Here is a 23,429-nt window from a genome sequence, read left to right as displayed (position 1 = left end):
TAGAGTAATTACAATAACTGATTATCAGCCTTAGCAACAAGCTGCACCTACCTAGGATGGGCCCAGTGGTCAGGTCAGACTTCTAATGGGAGCCTGTGTCTCTTTGGCCTCTGAGAACCTTAGTAATAAACTGGCCTGATACTCAATAGAGAAACCAATTAGTGTTTTTTTCCCACTGGGGCTGCCAGGATATCCTCATGAATGTCTTTATCTGTTAACAAGCTGTAACTTGTCCTCCTATTTCGCATGATTCACTAGAGGCAACAGTCTTTAAAGGACTGGATCCCTCCAGATCCTCCAAGAGTCAGAGCATACACGGGGTTGTCATTCTGAGAAGGCCAAAGGCACTGACTGCCTCTGGAGGGGGACCCTCCCCCACCTCAAGCTGAGTCTGCCAACAATGAAGACAGCTGCCAGCAGACGCGGAGGCCGGAGGCACTGTGATGGCTGGAGTGCTCTCCAATTCTTTGAAGTGTTCCCAAGCACAGTGAGTCCAAACAGAAGAGAAGAATCCAGGACCTGATTCTCCCCTTATGCCTTCTTCTAGGCCCCAAGGACTTCATTTCTAAAGACTATCGTATAAACAGTCTGCCTTGGGATTAGATGTTTTAAAGGATCATTGCTCCACAGAGGGGCCCAACCCAATGCCCCGATGCCAGGTTGCCAGCCCCGTGCAGGGGCAGTGCCTACCCTCTGACTGCCTCTATTGTTTGTCCCAACTTGGAAAGGGAAAAAACCAGATAACCTAGAGGAAAGGCCAAACTGCCATGAAGAAGTTTCGAATCTTTTCAATCTTCTTTTAAAAAGGACACCTTACATCACTCTATCCATTTATCATTTGTTTATATTACTTGTTGAAGAAGCTAATCTGGCTGGGATTTGTGGTCCTGGGGCTGAATTTCTATCCCCAAAGTCACCAGTGCCTCTCTCCCAGGGAATGTCTGGATATGCAAATATGTTACCTGAGTGTTGCTTGGGTTTGGAATGAATGACATCCTGCGTATGAAGAGCTGAAAGGGACTGAGGGGTGCATTTCATGTTTTAGTCAATCAGCATCTCTCTGCAAACCTAGGGATGCTTTGCATTCAGTGGGGAAAAACAATATTCTAACTTAGTGCAAACTATTAAGGGAAAAATTCAGAAAAATTTAAGTCAGGGATTGAAATCATGATGCTTTAAAAATACGTGAAAACAAGCGTGTGCTGAATCTGAGAGATGGGTTGCTGGCGGATTTCCTCCGCACAGCTTAAAAACAGTAAAATTCCCTCTAAAGTGTTTATCTTGTTCCAATCTATCTGTTACTGCCACCAGTAGGGTTTCTTATTTGTAGCTGATAAGAGCTAAAATAGCAAAAGATTATGTAGCTCGTCAGCTGCGGCAGTGGCTGCACAAGTTACAGAGGCAGGAGAAAGAAAGGACTGACAGACGGCCGGTCTCCAGCAGGTAATGGCTCTGAAAAAGCAGGCACAGGAAAAGGAGAGGGAGTGGGTGGCAAATTGGAAGAAAAGGCCCAATAAGAGAAATGGAAGGGACCTTACATTAATTTCATGTCAGCATATATATGTAATAGGTTAGATTATTTTCAGTAAGTATGTGTCAAACCAGAATCCCTGTTAGAGCTTTGTTCATATTCTCTCTCTCTCTCTCTCTCTCTCTCTCTCTCTCTCTCTCTCTCTCTCTCTCTCTCTCTCCCTCCCTCCCTCCCTCCCTCCCTCCCTCCCTCCCTCTCTCTCTCTCTTTTATTGAACTTAGGTAGAAAAACAGAGTAAACAAACTCGCCCCACCCCACAAAATTTTACATGTGGGAATTTGGGAATGTTCCTTGCAGCAGATCTGCATTAGGGCAAAAAGCAGGGGGCTTGCATGAAACAGAAAAGTTGCATATCAATCACATAGCAATTAACATATCAGACTAAGAGGAGTGATGCCATGCTATTGAAAACATAACTTGATAGTAATCCAGTATTGAGTATTAAACTGCTAGATTAAATAATAAAAACGCTCACCCTTGATTGGGGCTACTTGCACCTGGCATTGTTCCAAGTGCTTTCCATAAACTACCTCCCTTGGCTTCCTCACAGCCATGTGAGGTGGGTGCTGCTGTAATTGCTCCCATCTCTGAAATGAGGACACTGAGGTAAAGAGAGGGTTGGTCACGTGCCAGCTTGTCCAGCAGGTGAGTATAGGGCGGTAAGAAGCCATGCAGGGAGGCCTGTGGCTTCCTCCAAGGCAATCACAGCGAGGACACTGAAGAAGTCTGGATATGGGTCCCTTACTCTCAGTTTTTTTCTAAGACCAATGGAGTTAGACTCCTCTGCTATTTCCAACTTGGATTTTATGTTTTCTGGCAATGATGCACAGATGTAATAGAAGCCCAAACCTGTCTCTGATGGACTGTACTGAAGGCTTAAATGAACAATATAGGAGAGTGAATGCAAAGGAAGAAGACAGGGAGATAGATACCCCACCACATTTCACTATCCAAGGTCCATAGGGGACACTGAAAATCACCCTGAACTTCTCCTATTGACCATCACCACACAGGCTAGTACACTCTGAGTAGCTACATGTGGTGGGACAGTCTTAACTTTTTCTCTTAAAGCTCTACGCTCTCAGGATTCACGTGTGTGTGTGTGTGTGTGTGTGTGTGTGTGTGTGTGTGTGTGTGTGGTCGGTCCTGGGGCTGAATTTCTTAGTATAGGAGCTTTTATTCAATTCCTAGTCTTAGTGTATTCCTAAACTCCTGTAGCTGGTGAATTAGTGGGGCTGCCACAGTTTAGCGTTTGTTTTTATTAAATTTGACCCTAAATCTTTTTTTCTTATCCTCACGAACATCTTACAACATAATAGGAAGAAAAATCTCATTTATAACATTCTTTTCCTGCCCCCCCCTCCCCCAAGAGGCTACGTTTGGATGTCCAGCAGGAGCAAAGCCTTTTGTTACCAAGTATTTCCTGGCTCAGGCCAAAGGTGGGAGCTGGGTGGGCACCTGCCTGACAGCTGTCTTTAGCAAAAACCTGGATTCACCACTCTGCCAAGTTATCATTTGTGTAAGCAATAGAATTGCTTTTTCTCATCTTTGCAGACATTTGGATTTGTGGCAAGTACAAACATTTTCATGATTTTAGTTCTTTCATTATTCACATTGATTTATGCTTAAGACATGATCATTTTATTCCATTTAAATACATGCATGGTATAACATGTAGCACTCATGCTTTATGGTAAAAGGATGTTATTTAAAAGCCCACTGAGAAGCCCAACTGTCTAAGGAAAAAATTAATTAATTCACTATGCTCATTTGCAGTAAAAAAAATTTGAGAATAGCATTGCTCAACTTTACCCTTTTTAAAGTAACAATGATGTCAGGTGATGTAACCCGGCAGGGAATGACGAAAGGCCTTCCTTCAGTTATATTTATCACTTCAGGCATTTCACTGTGCATCTCCAAGAAAGGTCGACTTGTATCTGAATGAGAAGAAAGTGGAGAAATTTATGTATATATCAATGATTATATTATAACATCTAGACCCTGTAGCTGGTGAGGCAATATGGACGCTGCCACAGTACATCATCCCATAATGGAATCCACACATTCTCTGTAATTCTTCTGGGGACAAGAACGAGCATCAGATCCTGTTAGAAACAGCCTCACATGTACCATACCCTTGCCCTTGGAAATCCACCGACATTGATCTCTTCAGGAGTTACTGTGTTCCCATCTTCCCTTGGTTTCAGCCTGAGATGCCCAGATGAAAAGAAGTCTGATGTGCAATCTCTCTGTCTGGACCTGAAGGAACTAATTAGGCCCCCACCTGCTTGCTGGAGATGAGGAAGCTCATTCTGGATGCTGAGCGGAGAATGAATTGGAGAAACTAGACGGTAAGTAGGGAATGGTTGCCTAGGCTCAGTGGTGGCTCCAGTGATTGCTATGGGTTGAACTGTGTTTCCCCAAAATGATACGTTCTAATCTCAGTACTTCAGAATGTGACCTCATTTGGGTCAAAGGAGGGTTATTGACAATGTAATTACTTCAATTAAGTGGGCCCCCGGTCCAATATAACTAGTGTCCTTATAAAAAGTTGTCTGTTGAACTGACACAGGGGAGAATGCCATGTGAGGACAAAGGCAGAGGCTGGAATGATGAAGCTTTAAGGCAAGGGAAGCCAAGGACAGCCAGCAACCACTAGAAGGTCAGAGGCATGGAAGGATGCTCCCCTTCAGGCTTCAGGGGAACATAGACCAGCTGAAACCTTGATTTCAGACCTCTAGTCTCTAGAATGTGAAACAATAAATTCCTGTAATTTTAAGCAAATAAAAAAAAAAAAAAAGGTGCCATTGCTGACATTGTGGCAGCCCACTGAGAATGGGATGGTTTAAAACACCCTAGAGAGGTCCTTAGAGAGACCCTATCATTTTATGCCCCTAGATGCCTAAACCATTCCTACTCATCCTCTGGGAAGCCTTGCAGGCTAGCCCCTTCCTTAACCCCTCTCTCTGCCCCAGCTCATCTTAGGAGCTTTCCAACATCCCCAGCATTCTCCATCACCACACTTCACGCACTGACACTGAACTGGCAGTTTACTTCTCTGGCTACACATTGGATGATGAACTCCTAGAGGAGAGGAAATAGAGGCAAGATTGCCTAATGTGTAGTACATGAATGAATGAGCCAATAAATGAGTGAAGGGCTGTATGGTCCCATCACTTTATAGATGAGAAAACAGTAAATAGATGAAATGAGTTGTGCGGACATGAACAGAGCCAGGCCTGGAAGCAGTTTCTCTTCGGGACTAGATCACCAGCCTTCTCTTGAGGGAGGGCTCCCCAGGAGAAGGGCTGTAGGTGGCAGTTGTTTTTCCGAGATAGGGCTGATGTTCGCATGTTCCAGGGAAAGTATGTGGCATGTCATACTTTCTAGACTTAGAGGAATTCTGAGAAGAACACAGGACAGCTTCGGGCCAGGGCCGTTCAGAAGTGGACAATCAGAGGGAGGCAGCAGATCATGGTGATTAAAAGCACACACTTTACAACCTGAGTCTGATCCTGGCCCTGCCCCTTACTAGTTGTGAGGCTTTGAGTAGATCATTTTACCCTGCGTCTCACTCATAAAAATCTACTTTAAAGCGTTCGAACGAGGCTTACATGAATTAACGTATGTGCTTAGAATAGTGCCTGGCAGATTAGTACGATATATGTGTGAGTATTATTATTATGAGACATTTGAACTTATTGGAAAGAGGGGGTTAGGATATATAAAAATCACAAATTACATTCATGATATTAACTATTAAAAGTTATATATTCATATAATGGCACCAAAATAAAAGACAAAATTCACATACTAAAATGTTAATGATTATCTTTGAGTAGTGACTTCATAGGTTATTTTCTCATTTACCTTCTGTATTTGTCAGTTTTCCTAGAATGATTGTGTATTACTTTACAATAACATTTAAAAATTCTATTTTTATTGATTTTAGAGAGAGAGGAAGGGAGAGGGAGAGAGAAATATCGAGAGCTTAATATTGATCTGCTGCCTCCTGCATGCCTCCTACTGGGGATCAAGGCCACACCTGGGCATGTGCCTTGATGGGGAATCAAATCTGCAACCTTTCAGTGCAGAGGACGGCAGCCGACCAACAGAGCCACGCTGGCCAGGGCTATAATAACATTTTCAATTATTGAATTTAAGTCTCAAATTATAAAGCACCATCCATTTTTACTTGAGGAAAAGTATAAAATTTGCATTTGATTTAGTTTTGTCCAATATAATAGAATGAGATATTAATCATGACATTGAATAATGATGTCTGTTTAGGAAAGCTCAATGTGTGCAATAGCACATGCAGGGAGGAAACGCTAATTAACAGGGACAAAGATTCATTATCAGCATGAAATTCGTCTCCTAAATAAATTTGCTGAGCTAGACAATCAGGCAGAGGCTATTGGTATTTGATCATTCCTTCCCTTCCTCCCGTGAGTCTATATTTTGTCTCCTTTGTGAGTCCCAAGGTAAACACAAACACCAGGAAATGGTTTAATTCATGTAACTAAACTGTAAATCTTTCACATTTAATTTACTGTCTCCTTAAGCAACCATTTTCAACCAAGGACATTGGCATAAAAGTTCCTGCAGGAAATAGTAAACATCAGTGTAGTCACTTCTAGGCTAATGAATGCCAATCCCAAATGAAAATAGAAGAGGTCCATTCAATGTGCCTTTGGCTTTCTTCTTTTTCTTTGTCACTTTGGATCCCCTCAGCACTTGAATTTTACTACAGCTATTGCCCTTTAAAATTCAATACCAATGTCAGCACTGGGCCCACTGCAATTCTGTTCAAAGTTGTCAGAACCAATGAGTTGTCAGAACCAATGAGTTGTGTCCATCCTAACATAATTCAAAACACATAATTTGTATCCACTGTGTTTGCAAATGAGCTCATGACTAGATAAACACACACACACACACACACACACACACACACACACTCACAAACAATATTCTCTGGCTTATTAATAGTATATTTCCTCTGCAGTTTGCTTCAAGGAAGGGCTAAGAATGAACTTGCCTGACATATTAGAATACAAACATTTTTTGTTTTGCAGGATCATAGATACAGAAGAGGTCACAGTTCCATTAATATCACCAGTAAAACCACTTACTATTCCCATAGGACACATTTGTCTTTGTCACAAAATTAAAAATGACTTCCAAACCCAGCCACCACTGCAGAGTGGTTTCCTGAGACCAAATTGGCTAGTTGTTGAAAGAGTGAGGAAGAGCTACTCCAAAGATTGCCAGTGTCCCAGCGGCGCAGACACACTGTCACCAGGGACTCATGCCAACACACAGCTAGGTAGAGGTCACGCCACCCTCCCCTTCCTGAACTATTGGAGCTCAAAGCAGTGACAGGAAACTGGCACAGTCTATGAGGTTTTCTCATCCAACGGGAGTATCTGGGCTGTCATCCTTCAAAACAAGTGGGCTTGGACACCAGGGAAGATCAAACAGGGACCCTCGCTCAGAATGGGATTACATCTATTTTTTAACATGTTTTCTTTCTGCCTTTTGAAATCTGTAATACGCTGGCACATTAGGGCACACAGACAGAGGCCCCAGTGTGCCATCCTCACTCTACTTCGTTTCCCACTGTCATCATCTCGGAATTCTTCTAGTAGGTTCAGAGCAAGTGAGCGATCCAAAAAATTCAGAGAGCTTTTCTGACTTGAGGGGTTCAAGAGTAAATAACTTGTTTACTAGCACTTTAAAAAAATCTTCCCCCGAGGATATGCTTGTGTGTGTGTGTGTTTGGAGAGGAAGAGAGAGAGAAATAGAGAAAGAGAGAGAATCATCAATCAGCTGTTTCCTGCTTCCCTACCAGAGATCAAACCCACAACCGAGGTATGTGCTCTGACTGGGAATCTAGTCTGCAACATTCTGGTGTACGGGACAATGCTTCAACCAACTTAGCCACCCGTCTAGGGACCAGCACTTGTTTATTCCTATAATATTTATAAATATTTCCTGACTTCTTTTTCCTTTAATTTTATTTTCCTTAACTTTCAGTTGTGGTCATAAGGACTCCCACTTATTTGAAAAGAGTCTTAAATTTGTTGAGGATGAAGTGAAGAGGACAATTAAGCAATTAAGCAATCCCATGAAGAGGGTTCTATCTAGACACAAGAGTTTTCACATCACACAGGTCTTTGTGTTGTAGACTATTCCTAGAGCCCAGTGAGAGGTTGTTAGCTGGTGAAATGTTTCATTTGAAATGTGAGCCGAAAAGGTGGCTAAAAAGCAATTTCTTCACTGGAGCAACCACAAGGGAGCTGAAGTAGCTATACTAATATTAGATAAGATAGATTTTAAAACTAGAAATGTTACTAGATATAAAGAGGGACATTTTCTAATAATAATAGGGTCAATCAACCAGGAAGTTATTGTAATTATAAACATATATTTAACTAACAACAGAGCACTGAAATACACATCAGAAATGAAGACAGAATCTTCTATAATTTAACAATAATAGAAGATTATAGTATCCCACTTTCAATAATGGGTATAATAGCTAGAAAGAAGATCAAAATGGAAGTAGAGGACTTGAACAACATTAATAACTACCCAGACCTAACTGACATCTATAGAATGCTCCACCCATTACAGCAGGATATACATTTTTCTCAAGTGCACCTGGAACATTCTCTAGGATAAAGTATACTTTAGGCCATAAAACAATTAATATAATACAAATTATGTTCTCTGACTACAGTGAAATAAAATTAGAAATCAAATAACAGAAAGAAACCTGGGAGACTCACAAATATGTGGAATTAAACAACTAATGAATCAAAGAAGAAACTAAAAGAGAAATTAAAATACTTTGAGATTAATAAAAATGAAGACACAACATACCAAAACTTATGGGATGGAGCTAAAACAATGTCTAGAGGGAAATTTACAGCTCTATGCCTAGACTGAAAAAAGAGAAAGATCTCAAACCAATATCCTAATTTCCACTTTAGAATTCTATGTAAAGAACAGCAAACTGAAGAAAGCCAAAGGGAGGAAATAAAAGATTAGAGTGAAAATTAATGAAGTAGAGAACAGGAAAACAATAGAGAAAAATCCACGAAACCAAAAGCCAGTTCTTTGAAAAGATGAGCCTCTAGCCAGGCAAACAAGGAAAAAAGAGGGAAGACAAATGAATAAAATCAGCCCAGCCAGTGTGCCCAGTGGTTGAGCATTGACTTATGAACTAGGAGGTAATAGTTTGATTCCCAGTCAAGGGCACATGCCTGGGTTGTAGACCCCTAGTGGGAGGCATGCAGGAGGCAGACAATCAATGATTCTCTCTCTCATTAATGTTTCTATCTCTCTCTCCCTCTTCTTTCCTCTCTAAAATCAATAAAAATATATATTTTAAAAATGAATAAATTCATAAATGAAACAGTAGAAATTGCTATCATCATTATTAAAATAGAAAGCAGTATAAAGGAATATTCTAATTTTATGCCAACAAACAGATAGCAGATGAAATGGGGAAGCTCCTAGAGAGACACAAAACTAATGCAACAAGAAACAGACAACTTAAATAGACCTATAGGTAAAGAGATTGAATTAGTAATTAAACTGCCCACAAAGTAATCAACTGCCCACAAAGAAAAGTTCAGGCCCAGATGGCAAGTGAACTCTATCAAAGAACTAATATAAATTCTGCACAAAGTTTTCTAAAATATAGAACAGAAGGGAAAACTTCCCAATTCTTTCTATGAGGCCATTATTACCTTGACACCAAAACCAAAGACTTCACAAGGAAACTACAGATCAATGTCTTTTATGAATGTGGATGCAAAAAAGCTCAGCAAATACTAGCAAACTGAATATATAAAAATAATTATATGCTATGACCAAGTGGAATTTGTTCCAGGAATGTAAGAATTGGTGTATCATCCAAAATTCAATCAATGTCACTAAAATACCATAACCAATAGACTAACAATCAAACACCACATGATCATTATATTAGATACAGAAGAAGCATTTGACAACATTCAAATCCCTTTTTCATGATAAAAACACTCAACAGAGTAGGAATAAAAGGAAACTTCCTCAACCTGATAAATGGCGTGTACAAAAAAAAAATTAACAGCTAGCATCATACTTAATGGTGAAATACTGGATATTTTCACCCTAAGATTAGGAACAAGATAAGCTTGTCTATTCTTGACACTTCTATTCAACATCATACTAGAGCAGTGGTTCTCAACCTGTGGGTTGCGACACCTTTGGTGGTCGAGCAACCCTTTCACAGGGGTCGCCTAAGACAATCCTGCATATCAGATATTTACATTACAATTTATAACAGTAGCAACATTACAGTTATGAAGTAGCAACAAAAATAATTTTATGGTTGGGTCACAACATGAGGACCTGTATTTAAAAGGCCAGAAGGTTGAGAATCACTGAGATTCAATAGCTATTATAAACAACATTGCAATATTCTAGCCAATGCAATTAGGCAAGAAAAAGAAATAAAAGGCATCCAAATTTGAAAGGAATAAGTGAAATTTTCTCTATTCAGATGACACAGTCTAGAACTACTAAATGAGTTCAGCAAAAAATTGAAGGATCCAAGATCAATATACAAAATTGAATTCTATTTCAATATATTTGTAATGAACTATCTGAAAATAAAATTAAGAAAGCATTTCCACTTACAATAGCATCAAAAAGAATAAAGTATTTAGGAATATATTTAACAAAAGAAGTGTAAAACTTATACTGTACTTTGAAAACTAAAAAAGTTGTGAAAAGAAACTAAAGATCTAAATAAATGAAAAAGTCCAATGTTCATGGATTGGAAGACTTACTATTGTTACGATGATCTATAAATTCTATGCAATTTGATCTATAAATTTCATGCCATTCTTAGAATTGAACCGACTTCTTTGTAGAAATTGGCAAGCTGATTTTTAAAATTTAGAGCAAGGACCGAGAATAGCCAAAACAATTTTGAAAAAGGAAAACAAAGTTGGAGGACTTATACTTCTCAATTTCAAAGGTTATCACTAAAACCATAAACAACAGTGATTAGGACACTGTTGTACTAGCATAAAGACAGACGTATAGATCAGTGAAGTGGAACTAAGAGACCAGAAATAAGCCCATGAGTCTATGGTCAGTTGACTTTTTAAAAAAAATTTTCCGCCTCCCCTGGCCTTCACCCCAGGAGAGGGGTGCTTTGCTGTGTTCTTTGGCAGAGCACATGTAGGATGGGATGTGGAGTCATAGGGGAGAACGACACTGTCTCCAAATATATATCTAGAGACTCTCTGTGAATTTAACTCCTCTTATTTTTCTCCCTAACCTCAATCTCAATAGAGTTCCAAGTGTATCCTCTGAAGCTGAACTGGGGAAAGGATGAGGATGACACGTATCAGCCACCCCCACCAGTGTCCTTTTTCCCTTATCTCTGTAGTCACTCAAGAACAAATATTGACTGACCATTGTAATAGACTGAATGTAAAACGAATTCCAATTCTCTGCCCTTTTCTATGCCCTTTGTAATGAGACATTCAGCTCCTCCCATTAAGAAGTGGAATCTCCCCACCCCAGTGAATCTGGGAGGGCCTGTGACTTGACTGGTTTTGGTCTGGCTGAAGTGAGAGTATGTCTGTTCCAAGCCTGAGTTCCACTCACTCTCTTGGCTCCTCTCTTGATTTTCAACAAAGATGCCAAGACCATCCAATGGGAAAAGAATAGTCTTTCTAACAAATGGTGCTGGAGCAATGCCACGAAATAATGGAGTTAGATCTTCACATCACACATAAATATTAACTCCAAATGGATCAAAGACCTACATATAAGAGCTAAAACTGTAAAACTCTTAAAAGAAATTAAAGAGGTAATTCTTCAGATCTGAGATTTACCATTAGATTCTCATATATGATCCAAGCAACAAAAGAAAAAAAATAGATCAATTGGACTTCTTCAAAATTTAAAGCTTTTGTGCTTCAAAAAATATCAACAAGAAAGTTAAATGAGAAGCCACAGAATGGGAGAAAATATGTGCAAATTATATATCTGATAAAGGACCTATATCTAGAATATAGGAAATATATTTTTATATAGAATACATTAAAATTTATATAATTTTTAGAATATATAAGTACATCTATAATACATGATTATATAAAATCTATTGATATATTTCATTAATAAATTTAAAGAATTTTTACAACTCAATAATAAAGACAAAAAACAAATAAAAAAATGGAAAAGGGATCTGAATAGACAGTTCTCCAAAGAAGGTATACATATGGTCAATAGCACCTGAAAAGATGCTCAACATCATGAGCCATCAGGGAAATGCAAATCAAACCACAACGAGATACTGCTTCATACCCATCAGGATGACCATAATTAAAAAAGTCATAATAACAAGTGTTGGCAAGAATGTGGAGGGATCAAAACCCTCATACACTGCTTGTTTGTGTAAAATGGTGCAGTCACTCTGGAAAAGAGTCTGGCAGTCCTTCAAACGATTAAACATATGACCCAACAATTCCTTACCTAGGTATCTACATAAGAGGATGAAAACTTATGTCTACATAAAAACTTCTAAGTGGATGTTTATTGGAGGACTATCCATAATAGCCAAAAAGTGAAAACTACTTAAATGTCCATGTACTGATAAATAGGTAGCTGAAATGTAGATCTACAGTGGAATATTATTCAGCCATATAAAGATACAAAGTACTGATAATGGTACCTTGAAACATTATGCTGAATGAAAAAAGATAGCACATATTTATGCATTTTATTTAATAATAAAAGTCACATATTTTATTATTTTATTTACATGAAAAATCCAGACTAGGCAAATCTATTCTGGTGGATTGGTGGTGGCTTAGGGCTGAAAGTTATTGGGGGCGGGGGGTAGCTGAAGAGTATGGGCACTCTTTGAGGTACTGTAATGTTCTAAGACTGACTGGTGAGGATTGCATATATCTGTCAACATGCTAAAAACAATGAAATTGGACACTTTATATAAATTGTATGGTGTATTAATTATACCTAAAAATCTTATTTTGAAGAAAACAGAACTTTAGACACTTTCTTAGATGTGATGACCCACTATTTTCTGAGCTGGAATAGTACCTGGAGATCATCCAGTGTGGACTCCTCACTTTATGGGCCCTTGCAACCTTTTTCTCCCACTCCCCTCTGCATCTGGGTGAGCAACTTACAAAAAGTGGGATTTTCCCCTGTGACAAAGCCATCTTGATTACTAATATGTCCTTCAGTTCTCCTTGGCAGCCCAGGTCAGTGAAGTATCGCTGTCTTCATTTAGATGAGAAGTTACCTGGCTGATGTTTCTGAGTATTATGGTCCACATGGAGTATAAAATTAAGTATTTCCTAGTGAGTTATCCTGATTACCCAAGTGAATACCACAAAACTTCACTTGTAATTTACCGCTGTCACCACTAGTGGTGAATCAGTATCCAGATTCAAAAGTGAATAATCCCAGGACAGCTGACCTAGGAACATCAGCTGCCCGTTTCTGCCATCCAGATAGCTAATTTACACAATATTTCTATTAAAGCAAGGTAAACAGAAAAAGGTCATTACATTTCAAACTCAAGATGCTATCCCAAACTAAAAAAAATTTAAAAACACATTATTTGTGTGGTATAAAATAAGAAATTTCTTTTTCTAAAAAAGCTATTTCCTAATTACCTACCTAATTTTAAAAGAGAAACATGTAGTTTTGCCTTGCCTCACTTTGAAGGCCCACTGCCTACTTATCACTGTGGACTAGATAGCAAGGAAGGAGAAAAAGACAAGAATTAGAAAGGAGAGAAGAAAGCAGAGATGATGGGCCACCCTCTATCCTCTTGCATCTTCTATGAGCCTGTTCCTTGAAATGTGTGTGGCTGTAGCAGGTGACTAGGGTGATCAATCATCTCAACCCAGTGTCTAGCATAGGCTGGACACACAGCACATAGTCAACTGATGTTTCTGGAAAAGATATTAGATGAGGCCAAAGAAAGAAAAAAGTTAAATAAAGCACAGTCCAGGAATTCAAGGTCCTGACGGTCTAGCAGCATGGTCAACACACGCACCCCCACTTACAGACCTTTCATGTTAGAAAAAAAAGCAGGTACTAAATTCTGCCTGAGGGGGAATATGAACAGCATTTTAAAAAATGTGTAGATAGGATTTAAAGAAGTTAGTTAAAGATCTGCATGAGAGTAGGGTACTGGGTAGATGGTAAACTTGACTAGATTATAAGATCAGGGAAGGCAACGAAGGTTTCAGGCTTTCCATGCTTCCTAGAACTTCGCTCCCTGAGTGTTCACATAAAACTGCTTAGTTGATTTCTATGTTGACTAAGTGAATGACCTCAGTCATATCTTCATCTTGATCAAGTAAAGCACCTCAAAAGGAAAGAAAGACAGGAAAGAAGGTAAAAAGAAAGAGGGAGGGGGGAGGAAAGGGAAAAAAAAGAAGGGAAGATGGAGAGATGGATGGATGGAAAGAAGTAAGAAGGAAAGAAGGAAGGAAAGAAGGAAAGGAGGAAGGAAGGAGGGAAGGAGGAAGGAAATGAAAGAGAAAGGAAGAAGCAAGGAGCTCTGATGGACTACTGTAACTTCTCCTTCTACTGCCACGACTTTTGGCCATGTTCCAAGTCCTATTATTCCCAGCTCTACTTTTGAATCATAAATTTGTAAAACTGTCAATGGCCTTTTAAAATGTCCTAACACTGCCTCTTACATTACAGAAGAGGAAACTGGGGCCCAGAGAGAAACCTTCCCGCGGCACAGGAAGTGTACTAATGGCTGAGCCAAAACTGAATTCCAGTCTTTTGACCATTCTTTCTCCACCACACCAAAATCTGATCCTAATCCCCCAAATGACTTGGGAGTGACAACTACACCTTCAAATATTCACAGCAGTGATAGAACTGGTAGCACAAAGACAGGGTTAACCTGGGATCTTCTGAAAGAACTTAGAAACATGAAACAACAAACCGATAAGTAATCCTCACACTTCCGCTTAGCTCTCCCTGACAGAAGGTGCTGGGGACTCTTAAGGGGCCTATGAAAACCCTCAGAACCAAGAGCACTCAAACCAGACAAAGCCCTATTTTATGGAGACTAGAGGTAAAATGCCTCCCAAGGACACAGTAATCCTCAAGGGCAGGGCTTGGTTAGTCCCCTCTCCAGCCGGGACATGGGTTCTCTTAGAGAGCGGCCTCCGTACTGCCCATCAGGAGAACATTCTCTTGAGTGTGTGCAGTAGGGAGTCAGGAGCCAGGATTTTGTTGAGATCCTGCACTGACGCCCAGTGCACCATGGGACTCAAGCTCAACTTCCCATCTAGGAAACGTGACAGGCCCTTTCCTACTCCTGAACTTTGATTTGTGTGTTTTCACTGAAACGGGCACATGAGCATAGCACAGTGACATTCCTCTGGAGGCCGGGCAAGGCAGGCCGACGAGCGCAGCAGCAGGATGAGGGGCAGTAGGAGTGGTAGCAGGTGAGAATGTGGGGGCCGTGACAAAGGGGCAGTCCCTGCATGCTGCAGCCAGTTGTTGCCAAGTGGGAATTTGGGCCAAATGTGACTAGAGTTGCCAATCTTTAAGACAGATTTATATGTAAACTCCTCCAATTATAAATACTGACAGCCAAAAGCACTATGCCTGCCAATCAAAATCTGGCCTGAACGCTTTCAGTTTGTAACCCTGCACAGAGCCCACTGCACCACCCCTCCCCCCCCACCCTCCCCCACCCCCCCACACACACCAGTTTATTCTACACATAACACTTGGAAGAAGTTGACTGGCAAGACCAGGCAAGGCCATGTTGGAAATAGCAGGGGTTTGGGAGCTAATTTGGGTCCAAAACTTGACTTAGTAATTTACAAAGTATGCCTTCTTGAACTTGGTATGGAATTTTTCCGACTTTCCTGTAAAAGAGACTGCTATTAGAATGTATCCCATTGGGTTGTTGAAATGAAATGAGGTGATATATGTAATGAACCTGAGTCAGTGATAGTGACACACACCGGGCCCGCATCGAATCTCAACAGTGGGAGGGCCTGGGGCACCCTCGTGCCCAGTCCCACCAGGTGAGCACCTGTCCTGTGCTGGAATGCCTAGACAAAGGAAGAACGCACCATCTCCCAAGACAGTCATTCCACTTTTGGATAGTTTTACATGTTAGAGAGCATTTCCTTACATCAAGCTGGAATCTGCCCATCTTGAATTCTTTCATTCTTAGATAGTAGTTCTGCCATCTTGGATTATAAAGGCTTAACCTCTTGCTCACCTAAGAAAACTTTGAAGGAGATCATCACAGTCATAGTTCCTATTTTCCCACTCATTTTTTTTCACTTTTTAGATTAAACATTTCAGTTCTTTCATTGTTCCTTACCAATGAAAATAAGAAATCATCTAATTATTTTATGGTCACAACCCCATGAGGCAGGCACCCATTTTACAGATGATGAAATGAAGGCAAGAGGGGTTAATTTGCCTGGAATTCCTGTTTCCATTGTCCCTCTTGAAGTGTGAACTGAACAGTGAGACTGGTACCCCCTCTATTCTGAAAACTTTATATATGGTGTCCCCCCCAAATATGTATACACACTTTGACAACTGATAGCTCAATTTTGAAAATTAAATATATTTTAATAAACACTGCCTTTATAATTATTCAAAGTGTGTGAATGCATTTCTTTGGTATACTCTATATTGATTAATGCAGCCAAGACTGGGTTTTCTTGATGAATGTGTAGTCAACTAAAAGCCTGAAATCATTCTCACAAGGGTTGTCTCAGCCACAGCCTCCCTGTTACAATAGTAAACACTTACCCAATGCATACTGTGGGCCAAACACAAAAACTAAGGGTTTTACATATAAGGACTCCTGACTATGGGAGGTGGTCAAGGCAGGAACCAGCTTTTCTACCGTGTACTAGTTCTGTGACTATATGTACTATTTATATGACTAGCTCTATGGGCGCGTTACTTAGCTGTTCTGTGAAAAGGAGATGAAAATGATAGTGTTACTTCACAGAGTGGCTGTGAGAATGAAGCTGTGAACATATGCCAAGTGTTTAGAACAGCATCCAGCACAGAGCAAGACCTGCTTGTTAGCCATTATTCTTATGAAATAATCTGCAGCAATGCCTAACATGTATCGGAACAGGGATTTGAACCCAATTTGAACCCCAGATCACGTTGTTTTGACGATAGCTTATTAACTGATATTTGATGAAAGAAGAAAGGGAGGTGTGTTTCTGCTTTAGTGTCACCGACTTTAAATAGTACAACGAGTATGCCAAGAGGACTGCCAAGGTAACCCAGCAAAAATGCATCAGACGACCAAACAACAAAAAATTTCAACTACTAAAGGAAGACAAGAGTATTCAAAGTGACCATAAAGACCAAAATAGATCGCCTCCTTATCTCCAGGCAGGGCAGGTGCTTCATTATTATTGTTAAAGAAAGTTATAAAATGTCAGAAACTTAAAGCCTTTTCAGTTGAAGGCGATTTCTCCTCAAAAATTCCCTTGCTCATTTTTCTTAAAAAATTACTTGAAGCAGATTTAACAAAACACCTTTAAACCATAAAGTTTTGATGTATTATTTTTCATAGTTCCTGCTTGTAGGGGGGAAATGAGAGGATACGATCCATTTTATTGCTGTCTTGAGATTTTGTAATTCTACCACAATTATTAACTTTTCAAAGTCTTAGGTTATGTCCAAATGGCTCATTCAAGACTACATTCATTCTGATTATTTTTGAGTATGTATGTAGTTGTACTCAATGCCTGGTTATCTACAACTAGAGGCCCAATGCATGAAATTCGTGCAAGGGCCTTTGCCCCCCCCCTTCCCCCCCCCCACAGCTGCTGCTGTGGCCAGAGGCCTCTGCCACCTCTGCTGTGGCCGGCCCCTGCCTGCTACGGCTTTGTCTAGAAGGAAGGAAATCTGGAAGGACGTCTGGTCTAATTAGCATATTATGCTTTTATTATATAGACTAGAGGCCCAGTGCATAAAATTTTTGCATGGGGGAGGGGGTCCCTCAGCCTGGCCTGCAACCTCTCACAATCCGGGATATCCCTCTCACAATCCGGGACCGCTGGCTCCTAACCACTCACCTGCCTGCCTGCCCGATCACCCCTAACCACTCGCCTGCCTGCCTGATGGCCCCTAACTGCTCGCCTGCCTGCCTGATCACTGCTAACTGCCTCTGCCTTGGCCCATGCCGTGGCGGCTTTGTCTGGAAGGACATCCAGAATGATGTCCGGAAGGTCATTCAGCTGTCCAGTCTAATTAGCCTATTACGGTTTTATTATTATAGATTGTGTTTTTGCTAGCAAAACTTATCAATGTGGCTCCAGAGAGCTGGCATGCCAACATTTTCTGATATCGAGCCTAGGGGGTGTCAGGAAATGGTCTCTCTTGAAGGAATGGCTTGGGCATTTGGCAGGTTCCTTCAAGTGCTAAGGAGGAAATCCCCTGGGAACAGACTAGGTGAACACAAGATCGGGACAGGGACTTAGGAAAGAAGATGCAGCACTCCCAACTGCCAACCATGCCACCAACGTGAGTGACTTCTGTCCTACTGTGTATAGTCAAAGTCCCTTGGTGTCTAATGACAGAAATGTTTCTAGAAGGGAAATGTGAAATGGCAGGGCTTAACGAGATCAAGAATGTCTTCCATCAAGCTTTCATGTATTTGGAAAGGAGAATGGATAAGAGTTAAGTTGCTCTTGTCTAAACTCTAGCCATGTGGTCCTAATCAGCTGTCCCCCAGTGATGGATAGAATGGATAATCTCCTTCATGCTTTGGCCTAGAGGGAACACAGAGCCAGGCTGCAGAGCAGTCTGTGGGTCCAATCAACAGTGTCCTCAGTGTATATTCTAAATCCCAGAAATATTTGTTTCCCCTTTTACACAACTGCTTCAAAATAAAAATAAAAAGATATCCAGCAAAACCTGACCTTGTACTAGATTTTTGATGAAGCTGTATGCAGAGACAGGCAGAAAACTCCTAGGAATTTTTTACAGAAGAGCATTTGAAGTAGAATTCGGCAAATGCAAGTCAACCTCAGACTGCTGCTATTCTAGGAAACCCACCTACCCAGACGTTTCAGACGTGTCTCAGTCCAGGGGCTGAGAGTCCAAACTTCCAAACCCTGTGCACCCAACGTGTCCATCTGTCTGCTGAGCAAACACATCGGGCAATGATATGAGAAGAAGTCTGTCCGCGCTTGCGGTTTCCAGGCAACGACGCAAGGTGCCTGGAAGTTTTCTCCTCAACAACCACAGCGCAGGTGGCTGCTAGGGTAGGAATCTTAGACAGTCCCTGAGACCAAAACTTTGGAAACCAATTCTTACTGAACGATTCAGGTCAGAATAAACACAAGGTTCAGAAAATAAATGGAAGGAGCCAGGCGTTAGGGACACAGTGACATGAGTAAGGGAGGTGTGAGATCCCTGTGGGCCGGCAGGGGGAGGGTACATGAGCACGTGCTGAAAACTGAGCTTTAAATCTGGAGAGGAGGGGTGGGAGGTGGAGGAGGGCAAAGGGGGATAAATGGTGGCAGACGGAGACTTGACTTGGGGTGGTGAACACACAATACAATATATGGATGGTGTATCATAGAATTGTACACCTGAAAGCTATATGATTATATTAACCAATGTCACCCCAATTCATTCAATTAAAAATAGGAGTAAGTTTAAAAATAAATAAAATAAATCTGGAGAAGACTCTAGACATTAACCAAGCAATAATGCATAATGTCATAAATTTGCTAAGAATTCCAGGCCTTTATAAAGAATTCAGCCAACGAGTGTGGCTAAGAGGTTGTTTTTTGTAAAAGTTGGTTTCTTAATTTTTTTCTTCCTAAAACATGTAAACTGTTTTAGCCTATTTTCCTCAGAGAATTTTGAGGAATAGACCACATATTTTCTTTTTAAAGTTTCTCTCGAAAAGGTATGACCATGATTCCATTGAAGTATTTTTAGAGGCTTTGCAAGTGTGCTCAGCCCCCGCTGCTGTCTGCGCACTCCATTCTGCCGGCCTGATAACTGTGTGTGACAGGCAGAAGCAGCAAGACCTCCTTGGGGCTGACAGCCTTTATGCATTCCCACCTCACAAAGACTATGATTGCCCGGGGACAGTGGCCGTCCGGAGGCGCCCTGCATAAAGCCGCTGGTTGCGACTCTTTTCACCTACGTCCCTGCTTGTTCTAATGTCAGTACTGATGGGACTTGCCACACCAGGGTGGCAAAATGAGCAATAAACACCGGCTGCTCAGCCAGCACCCAGCTGAGCAATGTCGACAGGCACCTCATGTGTGCCCCACCTGGTCAGACCCGGGTATGGAAGGCAGTGCTGGAGGAGAACATCCAGGCGCATGGAACCCTGAAGGCAAGGCATATTCAGGACTATTGGAAGAGTCCTCCCACTCCCTGGAAAAAACACTTCTGAACAATAGTTATTCCTTTAAAAAGTTAAACCTGTGCATTTAAAAATCTAGTATAAGTCGTGGTCCTAGAGATTGACCAGGGGACTCCAAAATGACAGAATGCCATATCTTCGCTCTTTGTGCATCCCACACAACAAACAACAAGGCCTTGCAAGTAGCAGGTGTGCCATCCACACCCACACACAGGCTCCATCTGCCGATGCGCCTCCTGGGTCAGGGAGCTGTGGGAAACCCATTCGGGAGTGCGGCGAGGAGCGTGCACAGAGCCTCACAGCAGCGGTGCAGCCCCTGCGCCTGGAGGACCACACCACGCTCTCTCCAGGCCCCTGGCCCGCAGTGCTGTGCGAAAACCACCATGCTGCTTCCCTTTGGTGCTCTTTTCCCAAATAAAAAGTATAGAGATGACCCCCCCCCCCCCAACTAAGCCTTTTAAAACTTTAATGTTTACTTGTTTAAATTTTTTTTCCACTTTCAAGATCCGCTTTATATCAAGCTATAAAAACCCGGGTCCTGTCCTGAATACACATATACAAAAGCAGCACTACTAACTCCTACAAATGTACAAAGGCTTTTGTGTTCCATTTACACTGGCCAGTTTCTGGCCAAGTACCTGGAAAGAGGGGGACAGGCCCAAGAGAGCTGGCCGACCCCGGCAGCACCCTCAGAGGCACAGGCGAGGCTGAGTCACACCTGAGTCTGAACTGCCCACTCTCTTGCTAAGAGGGCCTACGGGTGGGCAGAGGCCAGGAGGGTAACTGAGCCCCTGTCTTCCTGGGGTAGGACTAGGTGCCCTACAGGGCAGGGGATGAATGGAGGCTGTGGTGGGCAAAATCATGGTCCCCCAAAGATGCCCACATCCTAATCTCTGGAACCTGTGACTATGTTGGGTTCCATGCAAAGGGGAACTAAGGTTGCAGGTGAAATTAAGGTTGCTAATCAGCTGAACTTACAAATAGGGAGAGGGTCCTAGGTGGGCCAAAGGTAATCATAGGGGTCCTTAAACAGTGGAAGAGGGCCCTGGCCACTGTGGGTCAGTTGGTTGAGTGTCGTCCCATGCACCAAGAGGTGGCCAGCTTGGTTCCCTATCAAGGCACATGCCCAGATTGCGGGCTCGATCCTCAACAGGGGGCATGCAGGAGGCAGCTGAACAATGTTTCTATCTCATGAATGTTTCTTTCTCTCCCTTTTCCCTCCCTCTCTTTCTCTAAAATTAATAAACACACACACACACACACACACACACACACACACACACACACACACACAGTGAAAGAAGGAAGCAAGAGAGAAGTGCTATGATGTGAAAAGGCTTTGAAATGGACTGAGTCATGAGCCAAGGTTTATGAGAAGGTGGCCTCTAAAATCTGGAAGATGCCAGGGAATTCTCCCTTGGAGCCTCCAGAAGGAACCCAGCCTTGACTTCAGCTCACTAGACCTGCATCAGAACTCTGACCTCAAGAACTGAAAAATAAGTCTTGTTTTAAGCTACTATGTTTGTGGACATTTGCTGCAGCAGCAGTAAGAAACAAACACGGGAGCAAAGGCATCAGAGGTCAAGCTTGCCCTACCAGACCTCAGCCCCACTTTCAGGTGGAAGACCCATGAAGACATCCCCTGGGCCTGGGCCTGGGCCTGCATGGGAGACAGGCTGAACCCTAGAGACTCAGGAGGCCCCCTTATGGTCCCATCTGCAGGGGGTGCCTGTGGACAATCAGAGAAGGGTCAGGGTTTGAGCTGCAGAGGTTGTGGGGCATTTTGGAGGGGGTTTTTGATGCTGGCTCTGCCCCCAGCTTGCCATGTGACTCCCCAAGCCCCTTCCAGGCCCCAGCCCCTTTCCAGGCCCCATATTTTCCTTCTTTCTTTTCTGGCTGCCTTCAATTCATCAGACTTGCTGAGCCAAGCTCATCACAGCCCTGGGCGAAGGAGTGAAGGTAGGTAGGGCTCAGACTCCGGCCCTGGGCGCTCACACAGGCTATGAGAGGACAGTTCTGAGGCAGACTGGAAAGGGCCCCATGGACAGGAGGTGTTGAAAACATTTTTCTTAAAAAAACTTTTAAATTGATTTTTCGAGAGAGAGGAAGGGAGAGGGAGAGAGAGAGAAACATTGCTGTGAGAGTGAAACATTGATTGGCTGCCTCCTGCACACCTCCCACTGGGGATCAATCCTGCAACCTGGGCATGTGCCCTGACCAGGGATTGAACCAGCAACCCTTAGGTGTATAGGTGGATGCCCAACCAACTGAGCTACTCTGGCCAGGGCAAAAACTTTTAAATTTATTCTACCAAGTTCCACAATAAGAAAGACATTTTACATAACACACACACACACACACACACACACACACACACACACACACTCATATGTATTTTACATATATGTGGGTATAATGTATGTGTGAAAGTACGTGTATAAAATGAATACAAAAGCTTTATGAAAAAAGAATTTTCACTAAACAATACTTACCCATACCTTGTGCAATATATTTGGACATTTTTCTTTCTATTCTGATTTTTTTTAAAAAAAAATGCTGATTACACCCACTAATTGGACTCCACAGCTCATTTAACGGGTTGGGGTGCACCTGCTCAGCTTAGTAAAGAGTGTGGTGTCTCTTATCTATGTTTGTGAGCTACAATGCAGCAGTGAAACCCTGTGCAGGTAGATGGTGCCAACACAAGCGCAGTCCCCATTAGGGGACAACACAAAGCGCTTTGAGACCAGGATTTGTTTCAGAAAAACACTCTGAAACCAGCTTAACTTATTCCTCAAAAGAAAAGGAAAAAATTGAATTTGAAATAAAAAACTTAATAACTATATAATGTATATTCTCAAAGATTAAAACAACAACTAATTCATTGTTTGAAGGCAATGACTGAAACTCCAGTGTGGTGGGAATAGCCCTAACCCAGGGCCTGACCTGGGTCCTCTCCCAGCTTGTCACTCATTAGCTCTGTCCATTGTGTGCAGGTCACTGGGGCTGTTTTCTCATGTATCAAATGGAAGAAATAACACCAACTTCGTTTATCTCAGAGATAATTATGGAAAAGCTCTTCGGGAAAATCTGAAGTGCTGTACAAGTGAGTACATTGGATTCTCAGAATGTCTGTGCTGTTAGTACTTTTATTTACTTAAGGTCCCATGGCCAGGCAGGACGTTTTCTAAGTATAATTATGTGAAAGCATAATGATTATTCTCTCCCAGAATATCTGAGTGGTTAGAACTTCTGCTACTTTTCCATTACATACACAGTGTGTCTGATCGTTTTCCACCTGAAATTAAGCTGCTACTCAAATCTCATCAGTTTTATATAAGTGAGCGAACCAGTGGAGGAAAATCTGTGATGATAATGCCCCAACCCATTTGCTTAAATAGACGCAGAGAGAAAAGCAATCAAGTGAAGAGCAGCAAA

At 41.8% G+C, this 23,429-nt stretch overlaps 1 protein-coding gene across 3 annotated transcripts in view; it reads right to left on the bottom strand.

Annotated features, from left to right (window-relative positions):
* The window catches only part of FLT1 (fms related receptor tyrosine kinase 1), a 204,534-nt gene that overhangs the window by 142,931 nt on the left and 38,174 nt on the right, over positions 1–23,429 (bottom strand). For all 3 annotated transcript variants that reach the window (XM_036299247.1, XM_036299248.1, XM_036299249.1), the window contains one exon: positions 3,344–3,468. In XM_036299247.1, coding sequence (XP_036155140.1) covers positions 3,344–3,468 — 125 coding nt within the window. The remainder of the gene's footprint in view (positions 1–3,343; positions 3,469–23,429) is intronic.

This window comes from Myotis myotis, unplaced genomic scaffold (genome assembly GCF_014108235.1).
Source record: "Myotis myotis isolate mMyoMyo1 unplaced genomic scaffold, mMyoMyo1.p scaffold_m19_p_3, whole genome shotgun sequence".
Lineage (NCBI taxonomy): Eukaryota > Metazoa > Chordata > Mammalia > Chiroptera > Vespertilionidae > Myotis > Myotis myotis.
The sequence above is the reverse complement of the archived record's forward strand: the minus strand, read 5'-3'. Positions and strand labels throughout refer to the sequence as shown.